Genomic DNA, 25,079 nt, shown 5'->3' on the forward strand with positions numbered 1-25,079 from the left:
AGGTATTTTTTTGCTTTTTCGTCCTTGCACTTGCACAACATCCAGGAGGTGTCTCTTTTGTTTTTCTGGCAACAGCTTGGTGTTTTGGTAAGTGAGCAGAGGGAGCGTGCTCCGTGTTGAGGATGATGTGAGGAAGGTAAGCAGGCAGATTGCTTGTTCTCTCCCCAGTGTTTTAGAGAAGAAAGCCTGGAATTTTTGGCTTATGGAGAGGTAACCAGGTGGCAGGAGCTCTGCAGCAGCAGGGAAAGCCATGGTGGGACAGCAGCTGGAGATGAACAGTAGCACTCTACCCCAACACAAGACAGCTTTTCCTTTTTAAATCTAGAAGTCCTTTATTTGCCAGAAAAGGAGAACATACAAAGTAAAAACAAAGATAAAACCATGCCAGCACAAAATGTCTCCAACTACTTTTACAAAGTGTGAGGACCTTTGTTGTTAAATATTCGGTTTCTAAACCCATCACCCAGTGACACGGAGAAAAGAGGAGAAGGAAGGTAAGCCCTGCTCACACATTCTGCCAGCACTGAGGTTCACTTCTGCTTGCATCAACTGGAGAGATTGAGGTTTGTGAGGCGTGCTCCAAGCATTCACACCATTAACATGACACTGCAGAGGCCTCTGCTTGGGATTTTTTGGCCTTTCAGTCATGTTTGGGTTTAGTAACTAAGCGTAGTACCTTGGTTAGAGTATCTGGGTCAGCTCTGACTCCTCAGTGGCAGAGAGCAGGAGCCTTTCCCACTGTGGTGTCTGTACCCCAAGGCCAAGGGGAGTGTCTGTTGGCAGCAGTGCTGGGGGAGCTCAGCACCACGGGGCTTTTGGACAAGAACTTGGGTACCAACTACTGCTGAGATTTGAGAAGAAACAAATGAAGCCAGTACCATTCCAGCAGTAAGTGCCTGTGGCTGTATCGAGCCCTATCTCCCACCAGTATTGCGGGGAGAGAAGATCTGTGAACAAGCAAACGAAAAGCAGGAGGTTGGTAATGACACAGGAGTTAATTTTGCAAGGCACAAGCAGACCAGAGAGAACAAATAAACACAAATGAGGTTTTTTCACTCAAGCAGAAGTGAATTTTGCCCACTTTTCTGACTACTCTTGTGAGCTGTTACTCCTTTCTCCTTATAAGACCTCAATCTGAGCTGTGTTCACAATGAAAAACGGTCTTTACAGGGGTGCAACATCTCAAGTGGCACTGGCAGAGGGACAGGAGGCAAAGTCAAAGCAAAGTAACTCCCAGTTTTCTCTCTGGTGGTTCTTGGGCTGCTTCACTCCAGAGCCCTCTGACCTCTGGGGCTGGTGGGTGCTGCAGCTCAGCAGCTTCTGCTGTCTCTTCACAAACATCTTTGTCTCCTCATGTTTTGATTACCCCAGAAAGAAAAGCTGAGCTGTAGGGCAGGAGTTCCCAAAGGCACCTTCTGTAGTGCAGAACCTTCCACACAGAGCAGCTGTGGATGGGGCTGAGGCACAAGGGGGGTGCAGAAAACCTTTACAATTCCCCTGCAGCTGCTGGGAAACAACATTGGTTGTTTCCAATGCACCAGTGAGAGAGAATGGATTTCTGCTCCTGGAGTAAATATGAGTTACTGCAGGCTTTGCACTGAGGTCACGCTGGCAGTGGCCTCTGTAGCTTGTCTCTATATTGACATACAAGGCAAAACACTTACTCTAAGTTTGTTTATTCTTTGAGTAGCTTGTTGTGTTGGTACCAGACAGCATGAGCTGTGTTTTGAATCACTGACACAGCAGTGAACCTCTTGGGTCTGGGGCCACAGGGCTCAGCAGAGTAGCTGTGAGCTTCTGTCTCAATTTATTGAAGCCAAACCTTGAGAAGGTAACTGGTGATTTTTTACCCAGAATACTGACTTCTTCAAAACAACAGGCAGTTCAGGCAGACTGGTGTAGTGTGAGATGGAAGCCTGAACTGATTTGATTCTGAGAGTTGAAGCCCCTCTGCAAAAGGCATATGAGGAGAAAGAGAAAAGATCCTCAAGTGGTGGGAGAGGACAGAACAGCAGAAGACAGCTCCAGCTCCTCCCAGTCCATCACAAGCTGTACCTGCATCCCAGCACACCTCTGGTGCTGCAGAACAGGCTGGTGAGTCCTCCAGTCCTTCAGCTAACTCCATCATTGTGTGAAAACAGTATTTTGCATTTCTGGAACTAGACATCCTTCCTGGAAAAGGATGTTGCTCTGAACAACCCCAGTGGGGAGCAGATGTAAGACACAGAGAGGCTGCAGGGTCACTACCTAGGGAGATTTTTGGAAACTCAGCTGCGTGAGGTCCTGGAAAACTTGCTCTGCCTGTGAAAGTGTCCTGTCTTTGAGGAGGTAGACTACAGACCTACAGAGATCCCTTCCAACCTGAATGACTCTGTATGGCACTGGGAGAGCTCTTTTCTTTGAAACACCAAGGCCATCCCAGGTGAAAACCTCACAGAGACACTCACTAAGTCATTCTGGAACAAGGTTTCACATCACTGGCCCACAGGACGTTCCAGTACTGCTGCTCATGGAGTTCCAAGCTAGCAATGCTGAAGTAGCATGAAGGTTCAATCTCAGCCTAGAATGGAGTCAGGTTCTTCTTGTTCCTTTGAGGAATCTTTGTCTTTGGAGAGATGTAAAATTGTATCAAACTAAGAGCAGAAGAGCACTCTGGAGCTGGACAGTGAAGAAAGGCAGTGAACTGCTTTGTGTCGTTTGTTTACCATTAGCAGTTGTGTGACTTCCATCCTGTGTTCACTTGGTTTCTTCTGCACCTGGGCCTTTGTGGAGTCATTCCCAGTAAGGCTTTTCCCCTCAAGGTTACAGTGATGATGGAGATGCAATTTAAACACCTAGTGCTGAACAGACACCTCTCGTGCTTGCTCCATTCAATGAGGCTCATCCTCATTTGGTTGGGGTGCTCCCTGCTTACATCTTGCATTATGGAGTGGAAGTTACCTTCAAGTGCCTTTGCTAATAACCTGAGCATCCAGAGATTTCCCAGCTGTCAAATCCTGGGGTAAGTGAATCTGGATAAAATGGCAGCTTTGTTGAAGAAGAGAGCTCTCCAAGCCCAGTACAACCTGAGAGCTTCCTCCTGCTCTCACCAGGGCAGCAGTGTGTCCCACCTGGGCAGCAGGAGGCAGCCAGTGTGCTTCAAAGGCTCCTGGAAAAGCTGAAGCTACATTTTAGTGATCAACCAATTACTTGTTTGGTTTTGAACACTCAGAGGTGCTGTCTGGGGATCACTGTTCTGCTGTGCCACTGTGTGTACGAACACATGGCTGTCAGGGGTGTGTGCATGCAGACACGAGCCCTCTCGTATCTGGGCTCTGCATTTAATGCAGGCAGGAAGGTGCCTGCTCGGAATCACAGAATCCCAGAGTGGTGGGGGTTGGAAGGGCCCTGCAGAGCTCATCTAGCCCAACCTCCAGCTAAAGCAGGTTCCCCTCAATCACAGGGCACAGAAACACATCCAAGACAGTTTGGAGACCTCCTGAGAAGGAGCCTCTGCAGCCTCCCTGGGCAGCCTGGGCCAGGGCTCCCTCAGCTCAGCACCAAAGGAGTTTCTCCTCCTGTGCCAGTGGAACTGTTTGTGTTCCAGCTGATGTCCATTACTCCCAGTCCTGTTACTGGACACTAGAGAACAAAGTATAGGCTCATCCTCCTGACACCCACTCTTTAGGTGCTTGTAAGTGTTGGTGAGGTCCCCACTCAGCCTTCTCTCCCACAGGCTGAACAGCCCCAGGGCCAGCAGCCTTTCCTCCTCACAGGGATGCTCCAGACCCCTCGGTGGCCCTGCACTGGCCTCTCTCCAGCAGTTCTCTGTCCCTCTTGAACTGGGGAGCCCAGAACTGGACACAGGACTCCAGATGAGGCTTCACCAGGGCAGAGTAGAGGGGGAGGAGAACCTCCCTCAACCTGTTGCCCACACTCTTTAATACAACTTGGGATGCCAATGGCCTTCATGCCCACGAGGGCACGTTGCTGCTCACATTTATTTGCTGCCCACCAGCACTCCCAGGTCCCTCTCCACGGAGCTGCTCTCTGCAGGACTCTGCACTGGCTCTCACTGAACCTCAGGAGGTTTCTCTCTGCTCAAATCTCAGCTTGTCCAGATCTCGCTGCAGGCAGCACAGCCTCCAGTGAACCAGCCAGTCCTCCCAGTTTGAAGTCATGAGATGTGATCCAGGGGCTGGCAGGTGTCTCTGGGGCATCCATGCAGGAACATCCTGAGGAGGAGGTAGGCTCTGGTATTCCCACAGTGAGGAAAGAGGAAATGCAGCATCCACACACCAACCCCACATGGCATCTGTGGGCACAATGGTGGTGGGAGAAAATAAACTATGACGGCTGAAAGCTGTCCCAGGCTGGAGAAGGTGAGTGCCAGGTCTGTGTAGCTGTGGCTGCTGACATCGAGGGCTGGTAAGAGGATGCTCTACTCCCTGTGTGTGAGATATCAGCCAGCTCCTGCCTGGGGAGGAGGAACAGCCCCAGCAGCAGCACAGGTGTGAGTACCAGAGACAGCAGTTGTGGTTCTAGGGGGAATGACAGTTGAAGTCTACACTGAAAGCAAGAATTCCTTAGTTCCAGTGTTTCCTCTTGGAGGCCAGGGCCTGCCTCATGGGTGCAAAATAAAACTATGGCAAGAGTAGACACTAATCCCTTTACCAGTTAAAGGATCCCTCTGTTAACAGCTACCACACTAGGGTAGGGTTGGGTTTTTTCTTCGTGATCTCAGCTGTGTCTCTCAGAGAAGGCCAGAGGTTCACACTGTAAGAGAGGACAACACCACGGGGAGTGGATGGAGCCAGTGCACAGAAGACACCAGTTTCAACACCCTACCTGACCAGCAGCTGTGGGGTTGTTGGAAATAGGCTTGAAAATGCTTCTACAGAGACAAAACTGAGGAAAATCATTTCATGCAGCACAGGATAATAGGTGGAAATGTTAATTACAGCTCAGATTCTTAGAGAACCATTACACCATGTAGTGCTTTAACTGTCCACAGATTCATACCAGTAAAATATGCCCAGTACCAACTGCAAGTGCTTGTGGTTTAAAGCACAACGTCACCCTCCCCACGTGCAGACGTGGTGCTGTGGCTTCCAGGACACTAAGAAAAACAACAGAACTTCCTTGTGACTTGCAACATTTACAACATTTCAGGACATACATTTAAATTAAGTAGATTTGGCAGCTTTTTGTCACTCCTGGTCTAAAATCAAGCCCCGATTGGCAGAAGATGGAACTGGCTGGGAAATGAGCACCGCAGGTACTGCGTGCAGCTGAGTTGATGGTTAGCTGCTGGCATGTATTGCACATCTGGGGACATAACAGGATTTATATATACATGAAACAAGGTGCAATCACCATTTTTAATGAGGGTGCACAATACCACATTGTAAAAAGCCTTTTGTTTTATAGAAATTACCTTATTACAATTACACAGGAAGAGAAAAAGGGTGCCCAAGTTATGGGGTACAAAAGAAAGCACATTGCTCCAATGATGGATCTAGGAAGAACCCCTAAGTGCCTTGGGACTGAATGCTCTCCAGTTTGAAAGGCAGTGATTAAATGTCTTCCATTTCTCTATGCTGAGAGATCTGAGAGAACTAGTTTGTCTGACTTGTCTGCAGTTTCAGGGGGAGATAAGACTTCATCTGTGTCATAGTCTTCTTCAAATGATCTGCAAAGATAAAAAGGATGTCTTTAACAGATGTGCTTTGGTGAAAGTGCTTTCAGGTAAGTTATTTCAGTGGCTACTAAAGCAGCTGGCTAAAACACAGCAGCATGCAAGATGAGAACCTCCAGGAGGATATTTATGTCACTGAAACCGGTGTGCTTCTCAATCAGCGTTCTGACAGCTGACATGACTTTGTGCTCCCATCCATCCTCATTTGTAAGTTCCAGAACAACTTCTCACTGCTGTTCAGCATGACAAAATTTGCATCCAGTTTTGGTAACAATTGTCAGTAGCTCACAGTAGCCTTAGTAGTAGAAATAAAGTTGCCCAGCCACACATCCAAGCCCTAAAGGAGGTTTGGCTTGCTGAGACCTGCTCAGAAACACCCAGTTTCCAAAGCATCTGCTGGCTTAGGACATGTTTTGACATCCCCAGAACAATTGTTGTCATGCTGTCATGTTCCTCTCCCACTTGGTGTGCAGTTCAATACCCAGGTCTTAGCATTTATGGCCTGAGGAGGTTTGGCTGTGAATGCTCCAGCCAGTTGCTGGATTCAGGTTGGGTGCTTGGCAGCACAGGATGTTGCTTTGGGGCTCTCATCCCATTCTGATTCCTGAGAAACTACATTTGTCAGGTGTTTTCTCTCCAGTGTCAGCACACTGCAAGTTTCACAGGGCTCCTTTTGTTCTGAGAGCAATGCTGCTCCTGAAGGCAGTGTTGCAGCAGGTGCTCTGAGGGCAAGCACCACGGTAGCTTTTTACTGGTAAACTGCTGCAAAAAGGTTAACTCCTTTGATACCCCACCATGGATGGTGCCAAGAAAGAACTGTCTACCACTTCTTGTGCTGTTTTTCCCTTCACTAACCCGTATGCAGGCACAGTAGATCCCTGGGAGCCTGACAGTATGTCTGTCCTGCACGGGAGAGGATTCTGTGCTACATGAAGAGATAAACAGCATTCAGATCTTCCTGGGCAACATTTTCATCTTCTCTTCTATAAAGGAAAGCACCTGCTTAGTAATTCTGCCACCTTCTGGAGCCTTCCATAAGTGGGAGAAGGGAAACAATGGTCTGGATCTTACCCCAGTAACTGTTCTGCTGATGCCTGCAAGGATACCCACGAGTATGCAACAGGGAGGCTCAGCAGCTCTGCCTCCCTGCATCCCCACCTGGGAAGGGGCTGGGTGTGTTTGCACATGCCTTGGTTCCTCTAATGGCTCCCTGTTTTGAGATGATGCAGCTTAGGAAAACTTTGGCTTTTCCAGTTGAATGCTGCTGGCAGGAATGCTCCTGTTGTGTCCCCTCGATTTTACCAGCTTCTGTTAGTGTTCCTCCTTTCTTCCCTGGCTGTGGGATGTGACCTCTTTCCTGCATTCTATCTTGCACAGTCACCAGCACTTGCAGTTCCATTACAGTTTGTTTTTTTCCTGTGTGTTTTGCTTCTGAACTAAACTTTCTCATGTGTGCTTCAAAGAGGGCTTCCCATTGTCTTTTCCTATGATGAGGGCTCAACAGTGCCTTCCTTGGAAAAAGTGCTTCCCACGTCTATGGCCAGGGAGCATCCAAGGGACAGCTTTTCCATGGGATTAGCATGAAGATAACCACCCTCTCTCATTGCAGGACAGTTTCAAAAAATTCTTTGTCTTTCCTTCATTTGTCACTGAGTGCTTCAGTGACATGCTGCTTCCTCCTTCTCCTTGTGCTGCTGGGTTCATGCAAGCGAGCAACTGAGCCATTGGCTGACTTGAGGGAGACAAGAAGAATGGTCTAAGCTGCCTAAACCAACAGCATCAACTCCCCTGTCCTTGTGTAACCCTCTCCACTTGTGAGCAGGATTGCTCTGCCTTGTGCTCTGGTTGCTCAGGTGAAGTGGATTCCTTCCTCTCAGCAGCTGACATTATTACTTCCGTTCCTCGGGAGCAGATCTCTTTCTCTGAAGGCAGTTGTGGCCTCCATGAGTGTCAGACAGATGAAGCTGCTTTCTGAACAAAGCAATGCCTGCTTCTGCCAAGCAGGACACAGCCTGCACTGCCAGAAAGGATTCCTGCCAAACCAATGCTTACAGCTGCATTAAGAGCTTGTGGTGGTCAGATGCAACTGGTGGTTCTGCCTTCAAACACCTCCGTGTGTACGCACTGAGCAGGGAGCAGACTCTGCACTGAACCCCATGCACGGATGTAGAGAGCAGAGCACGGCCGAGAGCTGTTCAGATCAGCTTAGGCTTCTAATAAAACATGATGCTTCGTGGTTGTCTTTATCAAGATGACACCTTTCCTTCATCTTATTATTGGCAATTGTAGCTCTCACCAGAGTCACAGCATCCCTTAAGGTCCCTCTGATGATCCCCTGTGTCCTCTTGCAGGAGCAGTGCTCTCTCATGGGCAAGCCTGCAGCCACCCAGCCAGACACTGACTGCTTGTTCAAACCTTCCAGTCAGAGAAGTTATGGACAGGGCTAAGTCATAGCATGATACACACTTTATATTCAGGAGGGTTATTTCCAAATGTATTAACATGAGAAACACCAGATTTCAGATCCTGCCAACTCACTTGTGAGAAAAATCTTGTAGTCTCTCATAGAGCTCATCAGATGTCCTGGTTTTATCCCTACTGCCTCTTTCTGTCACTCTCAAAGGATAGCAAGAATCATGTATGTGTAAAAACTCAATGCCTGTTTCTGGCAAATTTGTCTGGGCATCCTCCAGCTCTTTGTTTATTTCCTTTTCCCTCCCTATTTTCCTGCATGGTTTGTTGCTGTGCTCCACAAATGAGACCTAATCCTGCTGCCATGACTACAGAGCTTTTTCAGGGGCTGTTAAAAGCGAGCAGCAAGGTTGCTGACATGCTCTTTACAGGAAGACCCAGAGCTGTTTCAGACAGACTTCAAAAATCTGACATCACCTGCCCTCTTCCTCCATTTTTGGACAGCTTGGGGATTCACAGTCCTGCAAAGCTTCGTGTTGCTTTTCTGTGCTGAGGACACAGGTGTTGCAAAGCAGCTGCAGAGAACACAGCAATTTTATTTCCCATCCACTGTTACCTCATCTTCCATTGTGAAGGCCACAAAAAGGCAAGGCAGCTCAAAGGAGATGAAGGAACAGCCCACAGCTGTTTGGATGCACATCACAGGGAGAGAGGGAAACACAGCTCTCAATAGCTTTGCAAATCTCTGTGGCTAATTAGTAGGTGCTACTCTTATCCCAAGCCATTTCCAGTGTGGGAAGTTCTGAGAATTGTGCAATCTTCTCAGTACCCTCACTTTAATGGCTCCACAAATACAGCTCAAGAATAGATGAAATCCTGAATCATGCAAGATTAGCATTAGTTTGTTTTATTGACCTGGAGACTTCCAGAGAAGAAGATACTAACACAGACACAAATCTAAAAGATACTGATATTGAGTGTCCATAAGGAAGCCCTTGCACACAGAGGGGCTCTGGAGCAACTGCTCTGCCTAAATTCATTGACTCTTAAGTGCATCTGAAGCATCCATGATTTTATAAGAGGCTGCAAAAATGAGTGTAGGTATTGCAGAAACCAACAGTATTTGAAAGGACAAAGAGTAAGTGAATGAAACACAGCTTCTGAAGAGCAGAGCCTAATTGGTGGAAAGTAAAATTGTTTGGCTGAAAAGCAGGAATAATCAATGGAACAGCTACAGCTTCTACCCTGTGACAGTGTGACACGGTCAATAAATGGCAAAACTAACAAAAGTCATGGGCAGTGCATGGCAAGATCAGCAAAAGTCATTTGCTCTCTTTCTCTGCATGGTTGTTGAGAGGAAAAGGCTTTGTCCTGTTTCCCAGCTACCTTCATGACTGCAGTGTGTGTAGCTGATCCAAATGGCTGCCCACAAAGCAGCCCGTTGTGACAAACACACCAATGCTGCCTTTCAGAGCAACCCTTTTGGGCTTCACATGCTCCAGGGTCGAGTCCAAATGACAAGTCCACCAATGCACTACCTCTGTTACAAGTGGCACCCTCAGCTGGAGCCAAAGGGGATGTCCCCAGGGCAGGGCACTGCCTGTTCTTACCCTTCCTGCAACTGTTCGTTCCCAGACTCCTCAGCCACAAGGATCTCGTACTCCTCAGCAGCGTATCTGTCCCAGTCAGAGGGTTCAGGGCCATCATTTTCAACATCCTAAAGAGACCACACAGTCAAAACACACCGTGTCCACGCCCCTCCACGGCTGTTCACAACACATAAACACCTGAAGCAGCAATTCCAGGATCAGTCAACAACCCTATAGAAACAGCTGGTCAAAAATTGCCTCAGCTGAAAGAGTCACAATTCTCTTAAACCACTTTAATATCTGCACCTAAATGACTATGGAAAATCTATCCCTTAGTCTATACAGCTCAGCATGACCTGAGCTGCCAACAAACTGAGCCTGCTTCATCTCAGAAATGCTGAACAGGAATAACCTCACGTTTGCTCTGCTCTAGCTCAGCAAGCACTCTGAAATTGGTCAGAGACCTTAGTGGTTTTAAAATCTTTAACTAACTGTTAATTGTAACCCTTCACAGCCTGCTAAGTTTGGGCAAGTTTGAGAGGAGGTTACAGAATAACATCCTTACAAATATTTGGCCCTCTGCCATTTACTGTAAGATGGAGAGAACAGGTTATCCCCTCTTGACTGCTCCAGGATGATCCAGTTTAAACAAGCAAACAGAAAACCAGGGTGGTTCTGGCTTGAGATATATTTAGCCTTGAATCATGGAACCACAAAGTTCCTCTTACAGGTTATGTGGGAACAGCTAGAAGGGAACCAGTGTTGGTTTTGGCATCCCCTCCACTTTGAGCAGATAAGAGGCTGCTGTGAGATAGCCTTAAAGCTGCATCTGGTGACATCTGGTTTCACTGGATATGCAAGCGAAGCCAGAAGTGAGGGACTTTATACCAACAGCTGACAAAGCTCAAGTGCCTGCACATCCCACAGTGAGTGGTGAGCAACAACTGTGAAACACAAAAGCCACAATCTCCTCCCTGCATTTTCTCTGCTTGGGAAGAGAGGATGACGAATGACGGTGCAGCCAGGCTGATAACCAGGCACAGTCTGCAATAACCAGACCCTCCATTTAGTCTGCCCTATGTGTGGCCTGAGTATGGAGCTGGCTCTCATCTGCCTTGGTCCCTGTCTTGGAAAGAAGGTCCTTCTCTCTGCTTCTGCTCAGGCTATGGGAAAACTGTGAGTGCTGACTCCAACCCAGATGTTTAATGAATCTTCACACTGATGTATTACTGCAGCTGTGTAGGGAACAGAAAGAGACCAATGGGATCTCCACTTCTCACAGTTCTTTTCTAAACTGAGTAAACTGAGTCCCCTCCCAGGGCAGCTGAGCCCCTTTTTTTCCCCTCAGCAGATTCTCTCTCAAATCACAGACTGCCTTGCCAGCACTGGGGAAGCAGGATCAGTGAGGGCAGCACCACCATTGAGCAGCAGTATAACTTGTGTTGGAAGAGACCCAGGAGGTCTCTATTTCCAGCCTCTGCTCAAATCAGGGTTTGCTGAGGTCAGATCAAAGGATTCTAGGCTTCATCCAGTCACATACTGAAACCTCCAAGAAGCTGCACAGACTCTCTGGGCAACCCGTTCCAGTGTTTGACTGGGGAAGAAGTTTTCTTAGACTCCCTTGGGTTTTCCCTACAGGCAAAAGCATTCCAAAGATGGGTCTGAAAAGGCCTAGAAATAAAAGTGATTTATACCTTTTGCACTGCAAAGGGATCCCTCTGTTCATTGTCCAGGTATTTCTCTAAGTTGAAGAAGGTGTTGTAGAACACATGAGCCATTCTGCACCTCTTCAGGTCTCGCAGGGTTACTCTTCCTAGGGGAAAACCCACATTATTGTGGTACTCAGCTATTACTTTGAGAGAAACTGGACCTGCTCCTTGTCAGTCTTATCCAAGTTTTAATTAAAACATCAGTGTGCTACAACATTACAAAGTTCCTTCCCAAGTCAGTCAAGGATTTTAACGTTCTGAGCACATTTATTAGGCTTAATCTCACATATGTACAGCCTTTCACATTCATCTAAAATACGGATGTCAATGAAGATGGTCCAGTTTCATCATCTAGACTGTCAGCACATCCCACAGCTGGAATACACGAGACTTGGTCCTCCAGTTCCAGCAAGATAATTCAAAAGGTCTCTTGTTTTAGTATTTCAAACCTCCTGATGCATAACATTATGGCACAATAGCCACTGTTCAGACTTTGACCTTGTGCAGTAATTTCAGCCCTGTGATTCTAACACAAAGCTCTACTGACAGGGAGGTTTCACAGTGACATTACTTTCTCAAATCCACTATAGAGCAAAGAGGAAGGAAACTCCCATTAGACAGGACTTACCTTCCCTCTCTGGCTTCACAAGATCAAGCATCTGACACAGCAAGTCATGAAATGGCAGTGGTTCTATGCCCATCACTTCCATCCGCTCACACTGCTCCTCATAAAAGTATTCCAGTTCATACATGGAGAGCACTCCATCCCCATCCAGGTCCATGCACCGGAACCAGTACTCAATGCTGGGAAAAACAGGCAGGGCTAGTGAAAGCACAGCACTGCACTAGGAAATCCACACAGCACACAGACTGCAGCAATGCACATTCCCCATCCCCCATCCTCTAATGCTCTTCTACACAAAGGGTGGTATTAAAACAGGCATCAAAGTACCCTTTGAGAAGGATCAGGGCACAGGCCAACACCCAAGAGTGCCTGCTGTTAGTCCCTTAGGTAGCTTGTGAGCACAGCCATGCTCATGGCTTGTTTCACATGGTAGTTGTGTCTACAGTGCTGCAGCTCAACTGGCTCACATGGGTTAGAGTGTCCCTCACCAATTCAGCAGCAAGAGCTGGCTAGATACAACCAACTCTGAACCCAGGACTCTGTGTGACCCTGGTGAGTGATGAAGCAGGGCATGCTATACTCTTATTTCCTCTGCTGCTTTACACAGAAGGCAAAGCTTTCAGGCAGTTGCATCCTACATCCTCCCTCTGAATAGTCCAACCTTGCATTTATTAATTCTTCTTCTCATTTTCACTCATAAGATTCCTTGTCCTAATAATTGTGTGCAGATCTAGTTCAGCTGTGCACAACTGTCTCCCACTGGCTGTACAAACCAGGGACATGGACAAGTTTTATGAAGTGACACAGTGAAGGTTCCCCACAAACCCTTCTTACTAGGTACACCAAGAGAACACATCTGTCTGCTGCAAACACCTCAGGGGTTTATCCCTAGGGCCAGTGCTTCATGGCACAGGGTAGCCAAAGGGCTTCATGAATGCTAGGACACTTCACATTACAAGAAACTCCATACCATGCTGCCATGCAATTTCTCCTCAAGAAAGGCAAATGATTTGACCAAATGCTGTCAGTAAGTTGCTTTCTTACTAATAACCACTGTAACCCAAGCTGCTATCTCTTGTAGAAAGCAGTAGGTCACAGGAGTTTCTTTAACCTTATCTGCTCATCCCAATAGTTTTACTCAGACACAGAAATCAGTCAGACCTTGTAGCACTCCTTTTGTCCTCCTCCGAAATCAGGAGCCACACGAAATCAGCGTAACTCATGCGGCCTTCCTTTTGAACTTCACTGCCCCTGGAAGACACGAGAGGAAAAAACCCACACCATCAAGCAAACCACAGAACAAATCACCAGGCTTCTCAGGATCCAGAATGCTACCAAACATAGCTTTCAAAACCCCCAAATCATTGGTGAGGGAAAATGGGACACTGTGACCCTTGGGGGCTGTTCTCCTGCCCTGCCTAACAGGCACTGCAATGGCTGCTTCAGAGGCTCATTACAACATCCAGTGTTACACTTTTTGGAGAGTGCTCTCCAGCTACCCCTGTGCCACTCTGGGGCACAAACATATGGTGCTTTCATGTTCCCTCTGGCTGTGCCCAACGTGTTCTACAATGAGAGCTATAGGTGGTGATCTTATGGGACTTTTCAATCTGTTCTATTAAGGCACCCAGAAGTCTCACTTCACTTTCTGGCAGCTCCAACCAGAGCATCATATTGGCACTTGTTCTGATCAGTGGGGATTTTTGAGAGTATCTTGCATTTTAAATCCATCTGACAGAGATTCCCTCCACCTCTGTCCTGAGGCAGTATGCTATTCCTCACCTCACCACAGCACCGCTGAATATTCGCTCAATAATCCTGTTTGATAGTGCTGGAAACAAAGAAAACATAGAGAAAATGAAGCTACAGGTCACAGGAATAACCACAACCAGTTGTTTATGCTGAACCCACACAAAGTAATTTCCCAGTGCTAAAAGAATGCTCTACCTACATTGCCTGTGTAACCACTTTAACAGTCTCTGTCGAGCAGAGGTTTGTGAAAAACAAAGATGACTCTCCCAGTGTGTCTGCCTTTTGTACCCTTCTAAACACTATTTCCCCCCAAAATATGGCAGCTGTGTGTTATCTGCATTCTTGGACATGGGCAGAGTTACTCCCACTTTGCTGAAAGAGGATTCAATAAGCAAATCTTGCTGATAGGAGGTTATTTCAGTGTGCATTGCAAAAGAAGTTCAGTTATCAAGCATCACACATCAAATCCTTACAAAATGCTTCTTAGCAGAGCACAAGTTGTGGCAATCCTGCTGCAGAGACAGACAATAAGAAAAAGAAAGCATCTTTTTGGGTGAGTGGGAGAGCTTTGCCAGCCTGGAAATGTGCAGGATAGGTTGTTATGGCAGAGACATACCAGCCAAGCAGCAAGAATCAGTCTTGACTAGGATTTGCATCCTGGCCTCACCCTCCCAGACTGCTGACACACTTTGTTTAGACCTCCACTGTAGCTTCTCCTACACATTCTCCATCACTTGGGTGGTCCTGGCACACTTCTGACACAGGGGTCAGGCAGACCCCACCTGCACCAGCCCTCAGACCCTCCTGGCATCGTGCTGACAGGCTGCTGGACCACTGTGCTGACAGCTTCTCCCTTCACCTGCCCACAGCACCCTTCAATCTTTAGCTCCCCAGCATCCAATGCTCTCAAGCCTCCTCTGCAACAAACACCTCGTCCCCACACTCTCAGAAGGGACCATGTCTCCCATATGACCTATTCCAAGTCAGGCACTCCTCCATTCTCACCCATAGAATCATTTGGGTTGGAAAAGACCTTAATGCTTGTGGAGTCTAAGCCCTCCCCTCACCCTGCCAAGCCCACCACTAACCCTAAACCCCTACAACTGGCTCTGTAACTCAGCATTTGGGTAAGAGATGGATGACTCCATTTAATCCGATGCTTCAAAGAAATGTAACCAAGTTAAAGCCAGGCTTTACTCTTCTGTGGGAACATTCTATTTTCAGCAACCCCCTTTATCCCACCACAGCTTGCAGGTAGCATACCTTGATCACTGTACCTAGCCAGATCCTTCTGGCTGATGTAAAGGTCATGGTCAGTGTCCAGCTCCCAGAATTTACAGTATATAACATAGAAGTGCTCATAGGAGAAATAATCTGTGATCTGATTTATGTCATCCTCTTCTTCCAAGAGAGCAAGAGTCTGAAAGAGTACAAATAAAGTGGGTAGTTAAACCTGGACAAAAAGGCTGGGCAGCTGAAGTCCTCTGCCTTCCCACCCAGGAGGGTATTGCATGTTTACCAGTGCCACCTCCCTGTTTGCCTTTCTCCTAGTGCTGAGGCCACAGGACAGCCTTTTCAGTGCAGTAAATCATGGCTGCAGCAATGTAAAAAAGCTAACAGACTCAAGGGAGCTATAGGTTTGTCCTCCCAGGCTCTCAGAAGGGAGGAGGTAAAGCACAGCCTAAGAGCTGTGTCTCTAAGCAGACAGCCTTAGTGGCCCTTCTATCCATAACCATCAAAACAAATGCTGTGTTGTACACAATGATATTTCTATGTCAACTTTCAGTCATCTCCACATCCCAGGAACTCAGCTGAGCCTCAACTTGCTGTTAGCCACCAGGTTTGGTAAAGCTTCAGGCAGGGACAACAGGATGTCACACACTGCACTATTCTGGCTGGCTGACATTTGAATCTAAAAGCCTCTAACCAAGCACACACTAGCCTCTTCAGATTCTTTGTGGATCTCTCCAGTTCTTTGCAGACAAGATCACTTGGGGAGGTTTTGCAGTAGCTTTTTCTTTTACAGCTCATGCCAAAATATGCCATTTACACATGTAGCAAAGAGCTGTCAGGCAAAATTATGGTCTCAAGAGCTGAACTTCCCTGCTGCAGGAGATGAAAGGCAGAGCACATGTGCAAGGAGAAAAAGGAGAAAAGCATATAAAGGGAGAAAGGGAGTGAATAAAGATGCAGGTTAATTTGGGAGGATTTGTTTATAATAGAGGTTAGGGACGAACTGGGATCAGAAGGTTTGCACTGGCATGAGACAGTCCAAGGGAGTACTGATTTTTGACTATGATCAATGGAGCAGCAGATGTCTGAAAGAAGGAGCTGCAAGAATTGATGGTTGAGGCTTTGGAGGAAGACATCTGGAAGGGAGAACAGGATGCAGCAGGGAAACTTTAGCTGAGTCTTTAACCTTTCAGCCTAAAGACTTTGGGGCTTTTTAGGTTGGGCTGGAGTTGAGTAGCCTTAGACAGTTTCAATCTGGTATTCTTTTGGATAAAATATACAGAGAACTGAGACCCAAATTCTGAATCTTCTGCTCAATATAAGGATACATCACAGGAATTGGATCAAGAACTAAGCTTCATTCATTAACCTTCCTGCAGAAGTGCAAAGCAGCTCCTGAGCTGCAGTCTCTTGTAACTGCACAAGACAACATGCCTGACCAACTGCCAGTGGCCTGATTGTCAGCTGGGAGTCAGAGAATTGGCTGCCCTACCCACCACATATTGTAGGCAATCCAGCAGCTATTCTTGGCTGTTCAATGAGCCACTTACCACAGGTGCACTGCTGCCCCTTCCTCTTTGGCTAGATCAGGAGTCAAGAGACAATCTGCTTGATGTAGCTCTAGAGTGGGCACAGAGTCTCCTCTCAACCTTCTATCAGTACACTCTTGGCTACTCCAGTCCCTGCTATCCTCATCTCAATTCAAACACAACTCCTCCACTAGCTCCAGCCCTCTCCAGGCACTGAGCATTTGGCCTGCCTCACCAAAGCCAAGCACAGCTCCCTCACTATACAGTATTCAGCTACAGGAACAAAGGTATGGTGCATTCTCTATCTTGTTCGGGAGAAACCAACATACTTGCAAGAAGTTGCTTTTCCTGAGCTCTGTTAGAGTGATCTTCCCAGACCAGGATCGATTAACTGTGTAGAATATTCTCTGTATAACCTGCAACACATGAACAGTGCTCTTGAAATCAACTCGATTCAAACACAGTAACTTTGTTTCTTCACTCATTCAAAGGAGACTTCTTCTTGAAAACTATGTTGTGATTTTTTTGGTAGATACCACTATCCTTAATTCACTATGTAGTCTGACAGTAACATTTGTTTCTGAAACAGTACTGTCCATTTCCACCCTTCAAATACTTTCACTGCTGTTAATTCACAACTTGGAGCACGCAGATGCATTACTTATGCCAGTGAATATGTTCAAAGTGCTGACAAATGGCTTTGAAACCGACTGTTTCAGGTTTTAGGCACTGTAGCTTGCCTGGATCTCAACTGTAATAGTGTTCTGCACCAGAAAAAAAAAGAAACCAGGACTTCTGAAGAGGAAACAGGACACAGTTTGAAAGCCAGAACTGATGTCTGACCTATGGTGTCTTTAACAATGTCTCAACCTCCTGTGGCTTCACTGCAAGTAGGTAATGGAGGTGACCTGTCTGCATTTATGTTAGGTAGGTGTTAACCTCATCTGTCTCCTTCACTGATCTGCTTCTGGTGAAATTGAGTAAAAAGCATGGTGGGGGTGAAATGTAGAGACTGGTGAGAATTCAGGAGAAACACTTCAGGGTATGAGACTGAGTATATTCCCACACAGAAGCAAGCTGGACTCTTCCTAGTCTGCTACTTGTTAACTTGTCAAACAAGATCACAAAGTGGGAAACCACAAATGTGTGATCACACATATGTACAAATAAGTTTAACAGGGGAATCAACAAAGAAACATCTTCAACAAGAAAAAGTATACTTATAAGTGACTATCAGCAATGAAAGCTATGGAATACCATTCTTGTTGAGCAAACCTTTGCTGTCTCTTGACATCAAGTTGACATGTTATTCTAGCATTTTGGTAAACCTTACTAATGCATCCTATTCCAACCTGAAAATTCACTTTACACAGCAATATGGACATCATAGGAGTTAACTCAGTTAACAAATTAGATGGGATAGGCTTGTTTCTTTGCTAGATGAAGTTTGGAGTGGGCAATCATCATTTAAGCGCCACACTTTGACTCAGTCACACAAGTATTGGTTCTTAGTCCAGAAGAGATATGGAATCAAGCACAAGATTGTTGCTAACAGTCTGTTTTGGGATGCACAGATCAGCAAGACAGTAAGCACTGGGGAGGAAAAATAATTGGAGAGAAACAAGAGCGATCTGAGGACCCAAAACATATCCTGAAGAGAGACAGCAAATTATTTAACTTATCTGAATATGACACCTATTGGTAGGTATCCCAATCCTTAAAAGCCCACATGAGGAGATGTGGGACAGCAGAACTTTTTGTCTCTTGTGAAATAGAAGCTGAAATGAGCCTAATTCACACAGATAAGAATGAACTTCTTTTACACTGATTAACCACTGGGACAACTCCCAAAGATAGATGTCCTTCTAAAGTCACATGTCAATTCAAAGAAAAACATAGAAAGAAAACTACTTTAACTACAGCAATCACTGAGTAATGTTCTGTGGCTTGTGTAATGCAAGAGGTCAGACTAGGTAATCACAATGATCTTTTCTGGTCTTAAGCACAATGAAAAATCTGTGTTTGTTTCTTCTTTAATGTCTCTGGCAGCCTCTGCCATTCTGAACTCTATTTTTGGACTTTATTTGGCCTTTGCTTCTAGATTGCACAACAACTCAGAGACTGAAGCAGATCTCACCTCATACATAACCCATTATCACACCTGACAATTCTGTAGCAATCGCTGAAGATACAGGGTTTTCACACCATTCCAAGGACTCAAAAACAACAATCTCAACAATTAGAAAAAGTACTCCTAACCAGTAATTTTTCTTTTCTTCTACCTGCAGGGTAATAAAAGGAACAGAATATTCCCTTGTTTATAACATGTAAGAAACTGTTCCTCTATCAGACCATACAGATAAGGACACTCCATCTGCTCTCTCCTCAACCAACTGCAAAATTAGGCATTCAGAGTTAAAATGGGACCTCTCTTCATCTCTTTTACCATCTCCAGTCACTCAGTGCAGGCTTTATTATTCAATGGATAGTACAGAGTGTATGTATCAGTAGGAAATGTCAATACTTCTCTTTCTTTCCCAGCTTGTGAAAACCAAGCTGTCAGGAAAAGCATTTAGTAAACAACCTAGGAACATAATCACACAGGCTCAGAGGATTTGCAGCATTCAAACCACACCTGTCAGTTATGTCTTACTGAAAGCTATAACTAGCTTTGTCTTTCCCAACATGAAAGATTGTTCATTCTGAATTCCATACATAAGCCTTTGAAAGTGGGAGCCTCTTCTCATTTGCCCATTATCCTCATGTGATTTACCTCCAGGACCCAAACCATTGATGGTCCAGTTCTAGATCTTTTCCCAATCTTCCTGTAGAAGAATAAAGGCAATACAATTTCTAGGAAAACCCACCAAGCTTTATTAAACTCTGTAGGCCATCTTCCTCTTACACATTCACACTGGTACCAATGCATAAGCTAAAGCATTTTTCAACAAGCAATATGTTTTGCCAAGTCATTTTTAGTTGACTCAGCTTTCCAACAGCAGCATGCAGTGTTAACTCTGAGCCTTGTTGGAACATTCTGGGAGAAGCTGCATTTGAAAGCTTTGACAATAAAAGCCACATGATACTTTCTATAGTCTTCCTCAGCTTCAGGAGTTGGTCTCTGTAGAAAGAAACACAAGTAGTTTAATACATTGGCAATACAAGAGCCCACAGACACTGACATAGGTTAAATTGCAGCCTATTCTAACCAAAAGGCACCTCTAAAAGGTGCAGAGGTAGGTCAAAAAAAATTGTAATTCTGCATACACATCTTACCCAAACTAGACTGTTAGCCTGATCTCCAGGTGTCTTCAACCAAGCAATGCTGTATCCAGCAACAAACAAAGGCAAGTGCCTCCTTACAGCCCTCTTCTGTAAGACAAAAATAACATGTAATTCTTGCACTGGCAGCAAATACATCATTCTCCCACTGTAAGTAGGTATAAGGCACTCTACCTTGAAGGGATCAAAAGAATCCAAGTAGTCTCAAAGTCCAAGGATAAGGCTGTTTCCTTCATTATCTCCTGGTGGAAATACTGAATTTTGTAACATTAAAGAGAGAGATGTGTCAAGCTGCCTGCGAAAGGAGATGAGAGAAATAGGAACTCCTGGGATCAGAGAGCAGAGTGGGCCAAGTACTGCCACTCCAGATGGGAACAACCTGACCCAACAGACTGTCTCCCAAGGTCTTGACTCTGCTCCAACTCAGTGATCTGGCCAAGGCCAAACACAATGAGCTCAGAAGAAATCTGTCGGCACAGACACCCAGAACAACATTGTCCTGCCAGTGTGAGCAGTCTGTGAAGGACATCACAGCTTTGTAACATTTGCTGGTACGTACCATTCACCTCAAGTACAAGCCCTATTGTTTCCTGGCTGCCTGGGAGCAAGTCTAGGAAGCCACTTTTATCAGAGCATTGTGAGTAAGAGTACCTAAAGGCTCAGACTGAGGTAGGAAAGCACAATGGAGACAGAATCAGTATCAAGAAGCATCAAGGAGCTTCACATATTCAGGAAGGGTCCAGTTCTGTGACTGTGTTATGATGGTCACACAGGACCTCATCCAGACATAAGGGAAGTTGTGGAAAAGGAGAGAGGAAGGAAAATAAAATGCTCTTTTTAGTAGCAGCCTGCACTACAGTTATGTTGATGTGGAATGGCAGTTTCACACGGCTGGTCTCTCAGACCAGAACATGAGTTGCACCTCAACGAGGTCCAGAAAGTACAGTAACTGCTGCTTTGGCACACCAACAGTGATCATTTGGGGGATTTACTCCACAGTTGTTTCTTGTTTTTGTTCTCTCCTTCAGATGCTGAAGAAGACAGGAACAACATGTGATTTGAGAAGAGGAACCTGGAAAGGCAGATGCACAGAATTGGCTTTGCCACCACGAGCACAGCCATGCAGTGTATTGTGTCTCCAGCCAGTGTATCGCTTACCAGCCAAGGACAACTGTTCAGAAACTGATGCTGGTGTGATCTTAAATCTTTCAGCTCTCACTCCTGCACTTACTTTAAACCCCAAATACCAGGGTACTTGTGCCACAGGAACCTCCCACACCCACTCACCCGCCTCCATAACTCCCTGGTCGTTTTTACACCTATTCTGTCCAATTACTGTGCTTAATATAACTGTGGTCTTGCTCCACAGGGAATAAATATGTTGATTACTGATGTTCATTGTCATGTTCAAGTGCACCTAAAACATTTAAAATTGATTCTTCTTACACATTTTCATAAAACATTAAGTGTGACAGTTCAGGGTTTGCCCAGAGCAACAGCGTCTTTCTGCCATCTGCCCCTTACACGGAAGGCACAAGCCTGTGTCTATCAGTAATCTCCCAGTTGCCAGTACGTGGCGCAGCTGGCCCCCATGCAGATCCTGGCAAGCAAACAGGTCAGACTTTAAGCCTTTGAGCTCTGCTGGGATCAGATCTGTCATTATTTCAATTTGTTTCTGCTGCAGAGATAAAACATTCTAACACTTGTACTTTATCCAGATTCATACCCAACATGAGACATGCTTAAAAAAATAAACAACACAAACTTATTCAGGTAAAGTCCCAGTCTGACTGCTGACTGCAAAGTGGATACAAAGCTACAGAACAAAACCCAACAACAAACACAAAAGCTGAGAATAGGAAAGGCTCTTTGGCAAGAGTAGGAGGCTCCTGTGTGCATTGGATGTTTTTAACCACAGAACAATCACAGATTCTCCATGCCCAAGTGACACGGAAAGCTTCAAACATACAGCCTTCCACACCTCAGCAGCCCAGCAGAATTCGAAATAACTTAGCAGCTCTTCAAAGACCAAAGAAGGATCACTCATTTTCCTTCATCAGGACCAAAGGCTAAAAAAGTTGGTTTACAGATGCGCTTAAGACCAGAAAGAATCATTACTAACCTTTCCACTAACCTCTTGTACACACAGGCAGATTCATTTTTCCTTTGGAAGCAGTTCTTACAATAACTCATTGCCAGTACTATTAAAGCCAACAATTTTTGCAAATAACTCAAGGATTTGCTGATAGGAACAGTGACAAATGACAAAGGGAGGGCTGGTACAGCAGTATCACAGGAGATGAAAGGAGTCAGCCTACCGTTGTAATATACCGGGAATGGAACTCGGGAGCATCCTTCAGGAACGTCAGGCCAGGATGAGTCTCCACCACATCCTGCAAGAGAAGACCAAAGAAAATGATATCTATTTCCTTCCTTTCATGTTTACAATTTACTGGGTTTACATACCAATACTTTTGCTTACTTTAGAAACTATATTTGCAGCGTTAACAATAAAAGTCAAATAACATCTTTTAATTTACACAGTGAACCTTCTAGAATGAAAAGCAGAATACATTTTCTGGGCAATACGCACCTGGTGGGCCATTTTGATTTACTTAAGGACAGAAAAACAAAGGAAGAGAGTTAGTGAGTAGATGAAAACTCATTTTCATTGAATGAGAGACAAAAAATAGCTGGTTGACCATGCAACTATCTCCTCTCCAAGAGCTTCTTATTTCCTCCACTCATTGAAGACATTAACTTTTATTAGACTTAAGTGTCAGAAATAAACACTCCTTAAAAGGTAACTTTATCAGCCTTTTATGTCCAGCATAACAACAAAAGCTCTGTGAGTCTCAAAAAGCATAGATTGGATTGGTGTTTTATCTAAATTTGCTTGATCTACCTGTGGAGATGTCTCTTTCTCAAGACCAGCTTTCCCCAAGACAAACACTGGCTCATGATGCCAAATCTGACACAAAACACAAGGCCAAAAACGTGGAGAAACTGCTTGGATCCAGAATGAATCATTTCAGATACTGTATGAATCAATGTCTGTGTAATTTCTACATGCCTCACTCTTACCACTTTGTTTTTAAAGGGTAGAGAAGTTTTGCTTTGTCTATACTATGATGTACAAAAGGATAGAGAAGACACAATGTCCTTAGGGTGTGATACCACCAAATTTTGGCCAGCCTAATTTGATGGTGTAATATGGCACAATATTGCTAATCTCTGCCTAATTGACAAACAAGATTGTACATGCCTTTGATTGCATCAGTAGCTAAAAAGTAGAGCTGCAATCAATCAGGAAAGGCAGTGTGCCCAGTGGAGAAAAGATGAAAAGGAACACAGGAAAATTAACCCATGACAATCCCAGTTTTGTTTGTCACAGAAATATCCAGTGCAGACACAAAAATATTTCTCCAAAGCAGCATCTCCACAGAGAGGGCAACACAGTGTGAGAAATCTAGGGATATGTGGAAAAGCGCAGAAAAAGTACTAACAGATGATCACAGGAGCAGATGGATCTGTTACACACAGAAACTATAAAGAAGCCCTAAACTTACACAGAGCCTGCCTAAATGGCCACAAAGAATTTAAGAATTATCCTTTGCTTTGTTGAAAATATTATGTGAATGGACAGGAAAGAAAGAAATTAAATCAAGATGCACAGATTTAGCCTGAATATTAGGAATCAGACAAATCAGCACTGAGACTTGAGCACGAGCAGGTTTACAGTCATATACACAACTGGAACTGCAACACTTTTTGCAAGGATTTCCATGGGATATTCGCTCTGGTAGTCTTGCTAAACAAATTCAATTATAACTGTCTTGTCAAGCAGCTTTCCCAATAAGCTTTTATATTGTGCATTTTTCCCAATAACCACCTAGAGAAGAGGGGCAAATTTCAGCCTGGTTACTACCAGGCACCAAAAAACACAAATCCTAACAAGAGGCTATATAAAGCTTTGACAATCCTCAGTGATTTTAGCAAGATCTGTAACTGGTTGGCACTTATACAAAATAGTCCACTTACATTGCTTATTTCTATTTCACTCCAACCCCACCCAACCCCCCCTGCCCAGGTGCTGCTCAAACCAAGGGTCTGCATGTCTTTAGTAAACATTTGAAGGCATAAAAATAAAGCAGCTCTTTCCCCATGCATTCACTGCTGAGCTGTTGCAGGTACCTGAAGCAGTGGGATGAAGTCGTCCTGTTCTAAGTAGTCACAGCCAGGCTTTGCTAAGAGGTACGTGAATCTGGATGCATCATCGTGGCAGTTACGTAGGGTTCTGTGAGAGAGATGAAGAGTGACTCCAATGACTTTGTACTTCACAGGACAACCATGAACTACAGATGGATTACAAGGTGCTTTATCATGTTACATAAAACATCTACACCATGAATTAAGCAAAGTTGAGCTCAGACTACTAGCATCCATTTTCATAGAATCACAGAATGCCAGGAGTTGGAAGGGACCTTTAGATATCATCTAGTCCAACCCCCCATTTACAGGAACACATACACTCATTCCTTTGACAGTTTGCATTTACTGCACCAAATCGTCTCTGCTTTTTTTTCAAAGTTATCACAATTACTTAATTCACTCCAAACAGAAATGCCCACAAAAATGGAAACTCTGTAACATTTACCAAATCACTACTGAATATCTGAAACAGAAGGAAATATTGGGGTCTCAAACACCAAGTTGTTCATATAGTATAAAGGAAATGATAAATTGCTCAGAAAGTTACCCTGTGTTCCTTAATAACTGTGAAAATAAAGGCACTGTTCATTATTTACTCTGTTTATTCACCCCCCTCACCTACTGAAAGTGTAAGAGCTTATATTGACACACAGGACTGAAACATCTGTAGTTTTCCTGCAGAGATCACACTGTAACTGGCTTGTCACTATTTGTCTTCATCACTTCTTACCCAAAACAGACTTCCCAAAAGATATAAATATATTTTAACATATATATTTATATATATATAAATATTTTATATACATATATATATATAAGTCTTCCAGAATAAAGAAGAGAAAAAGATCTAGTGTCTGACAAGCAATCCTGTTGGCTGCACATTCACATCCTGCTGTCAAATAGCAGATAAATCAGCTGTAGAAAAGGGGTGCTAATGTTTTAGCCCTAAAAAAATTAAAATCTGGCATGATTTTAGCAAAAAACCTAAAATAGGTGATTTTCAGAAGAATTCTACACCCAGCAATTGCTATTGGCTTCAAATCAGGTCAGTGAGCATGT

The 25,079-nt window shown here is 44.9% G+C and overlaps 1 protein-coding gene across 5 annotated transcripts in view; it reads right to left on the bottom strand.

Annotated features, from left to right (window-relative positions):
- Positions 1-346: 346 nt before the first annotated feature.
- Positions 347-25,079, bottom strand: part of PPP2R3A (protein phosphatase 2 regulatory subunit B''alpha) — a 54,806-nt gene continuing 30,073 nt past the window's right edge. For 4 of the 5 annotated variants that reach the window (XM_062006072.1, XM_062006070.1, XM_062006071.1 and 1 more), the window contains 10 exons: positions 24,003-24,105; positions 22,127-22,201; positions 16,856-16,942; positions 15,028-15,184; positions 13,795-13,843; positions 13,174-13,263; positions 12,016-12,191; positions 11,373-11,491; positions 9,700-9,806; positions 347-5,671 (listed from right to left, as the gene is read on the bottom strand). In XM_062006072.1, coding sequence (XP_061862056.1) covers positions 5,575-5,671; positions 9,700-9,806; positions 11,373-11,491; positions 12,016-12,191; positions 13,174-13,263; positions 13,795-13,843; positions 15,028-15,184; positions 16,856-16,942; positions 22,127-22,201; positions 24,003-24,105 — 1,060 coding nt within the window. In that variant the 3' untranslated portion in view covers positions 347-5,574. Of the gene's footprint in view, positions 5,672-8,980; positions 9,807-11,372; positions 11,492-12,015; positions 12,192-13,173; positions 13,264-13,794; positions 13,844-15,027; positions 15,185-16,855; positions 16,943-22,126; positions 22,202-24,002; positions 24,106-25,079 lie in introns of those variants that run through there. The other variant, XM_062006073.1, reaches the window with a different exon arrangement.

Source organism: Colius striatus, chromosome 12, assembly GCF_028858725.1.
Source record: "Colius striatus isolate bColStr4 chromosome 12, bColStr4.1.hap1, whole genome shotgun sequence".
Taxonomy (NCBI): Eukaryota; Metazoa; Chordata; class Aves; order Coliiformes; family Coliidae; genus Colius; species Colius striatus.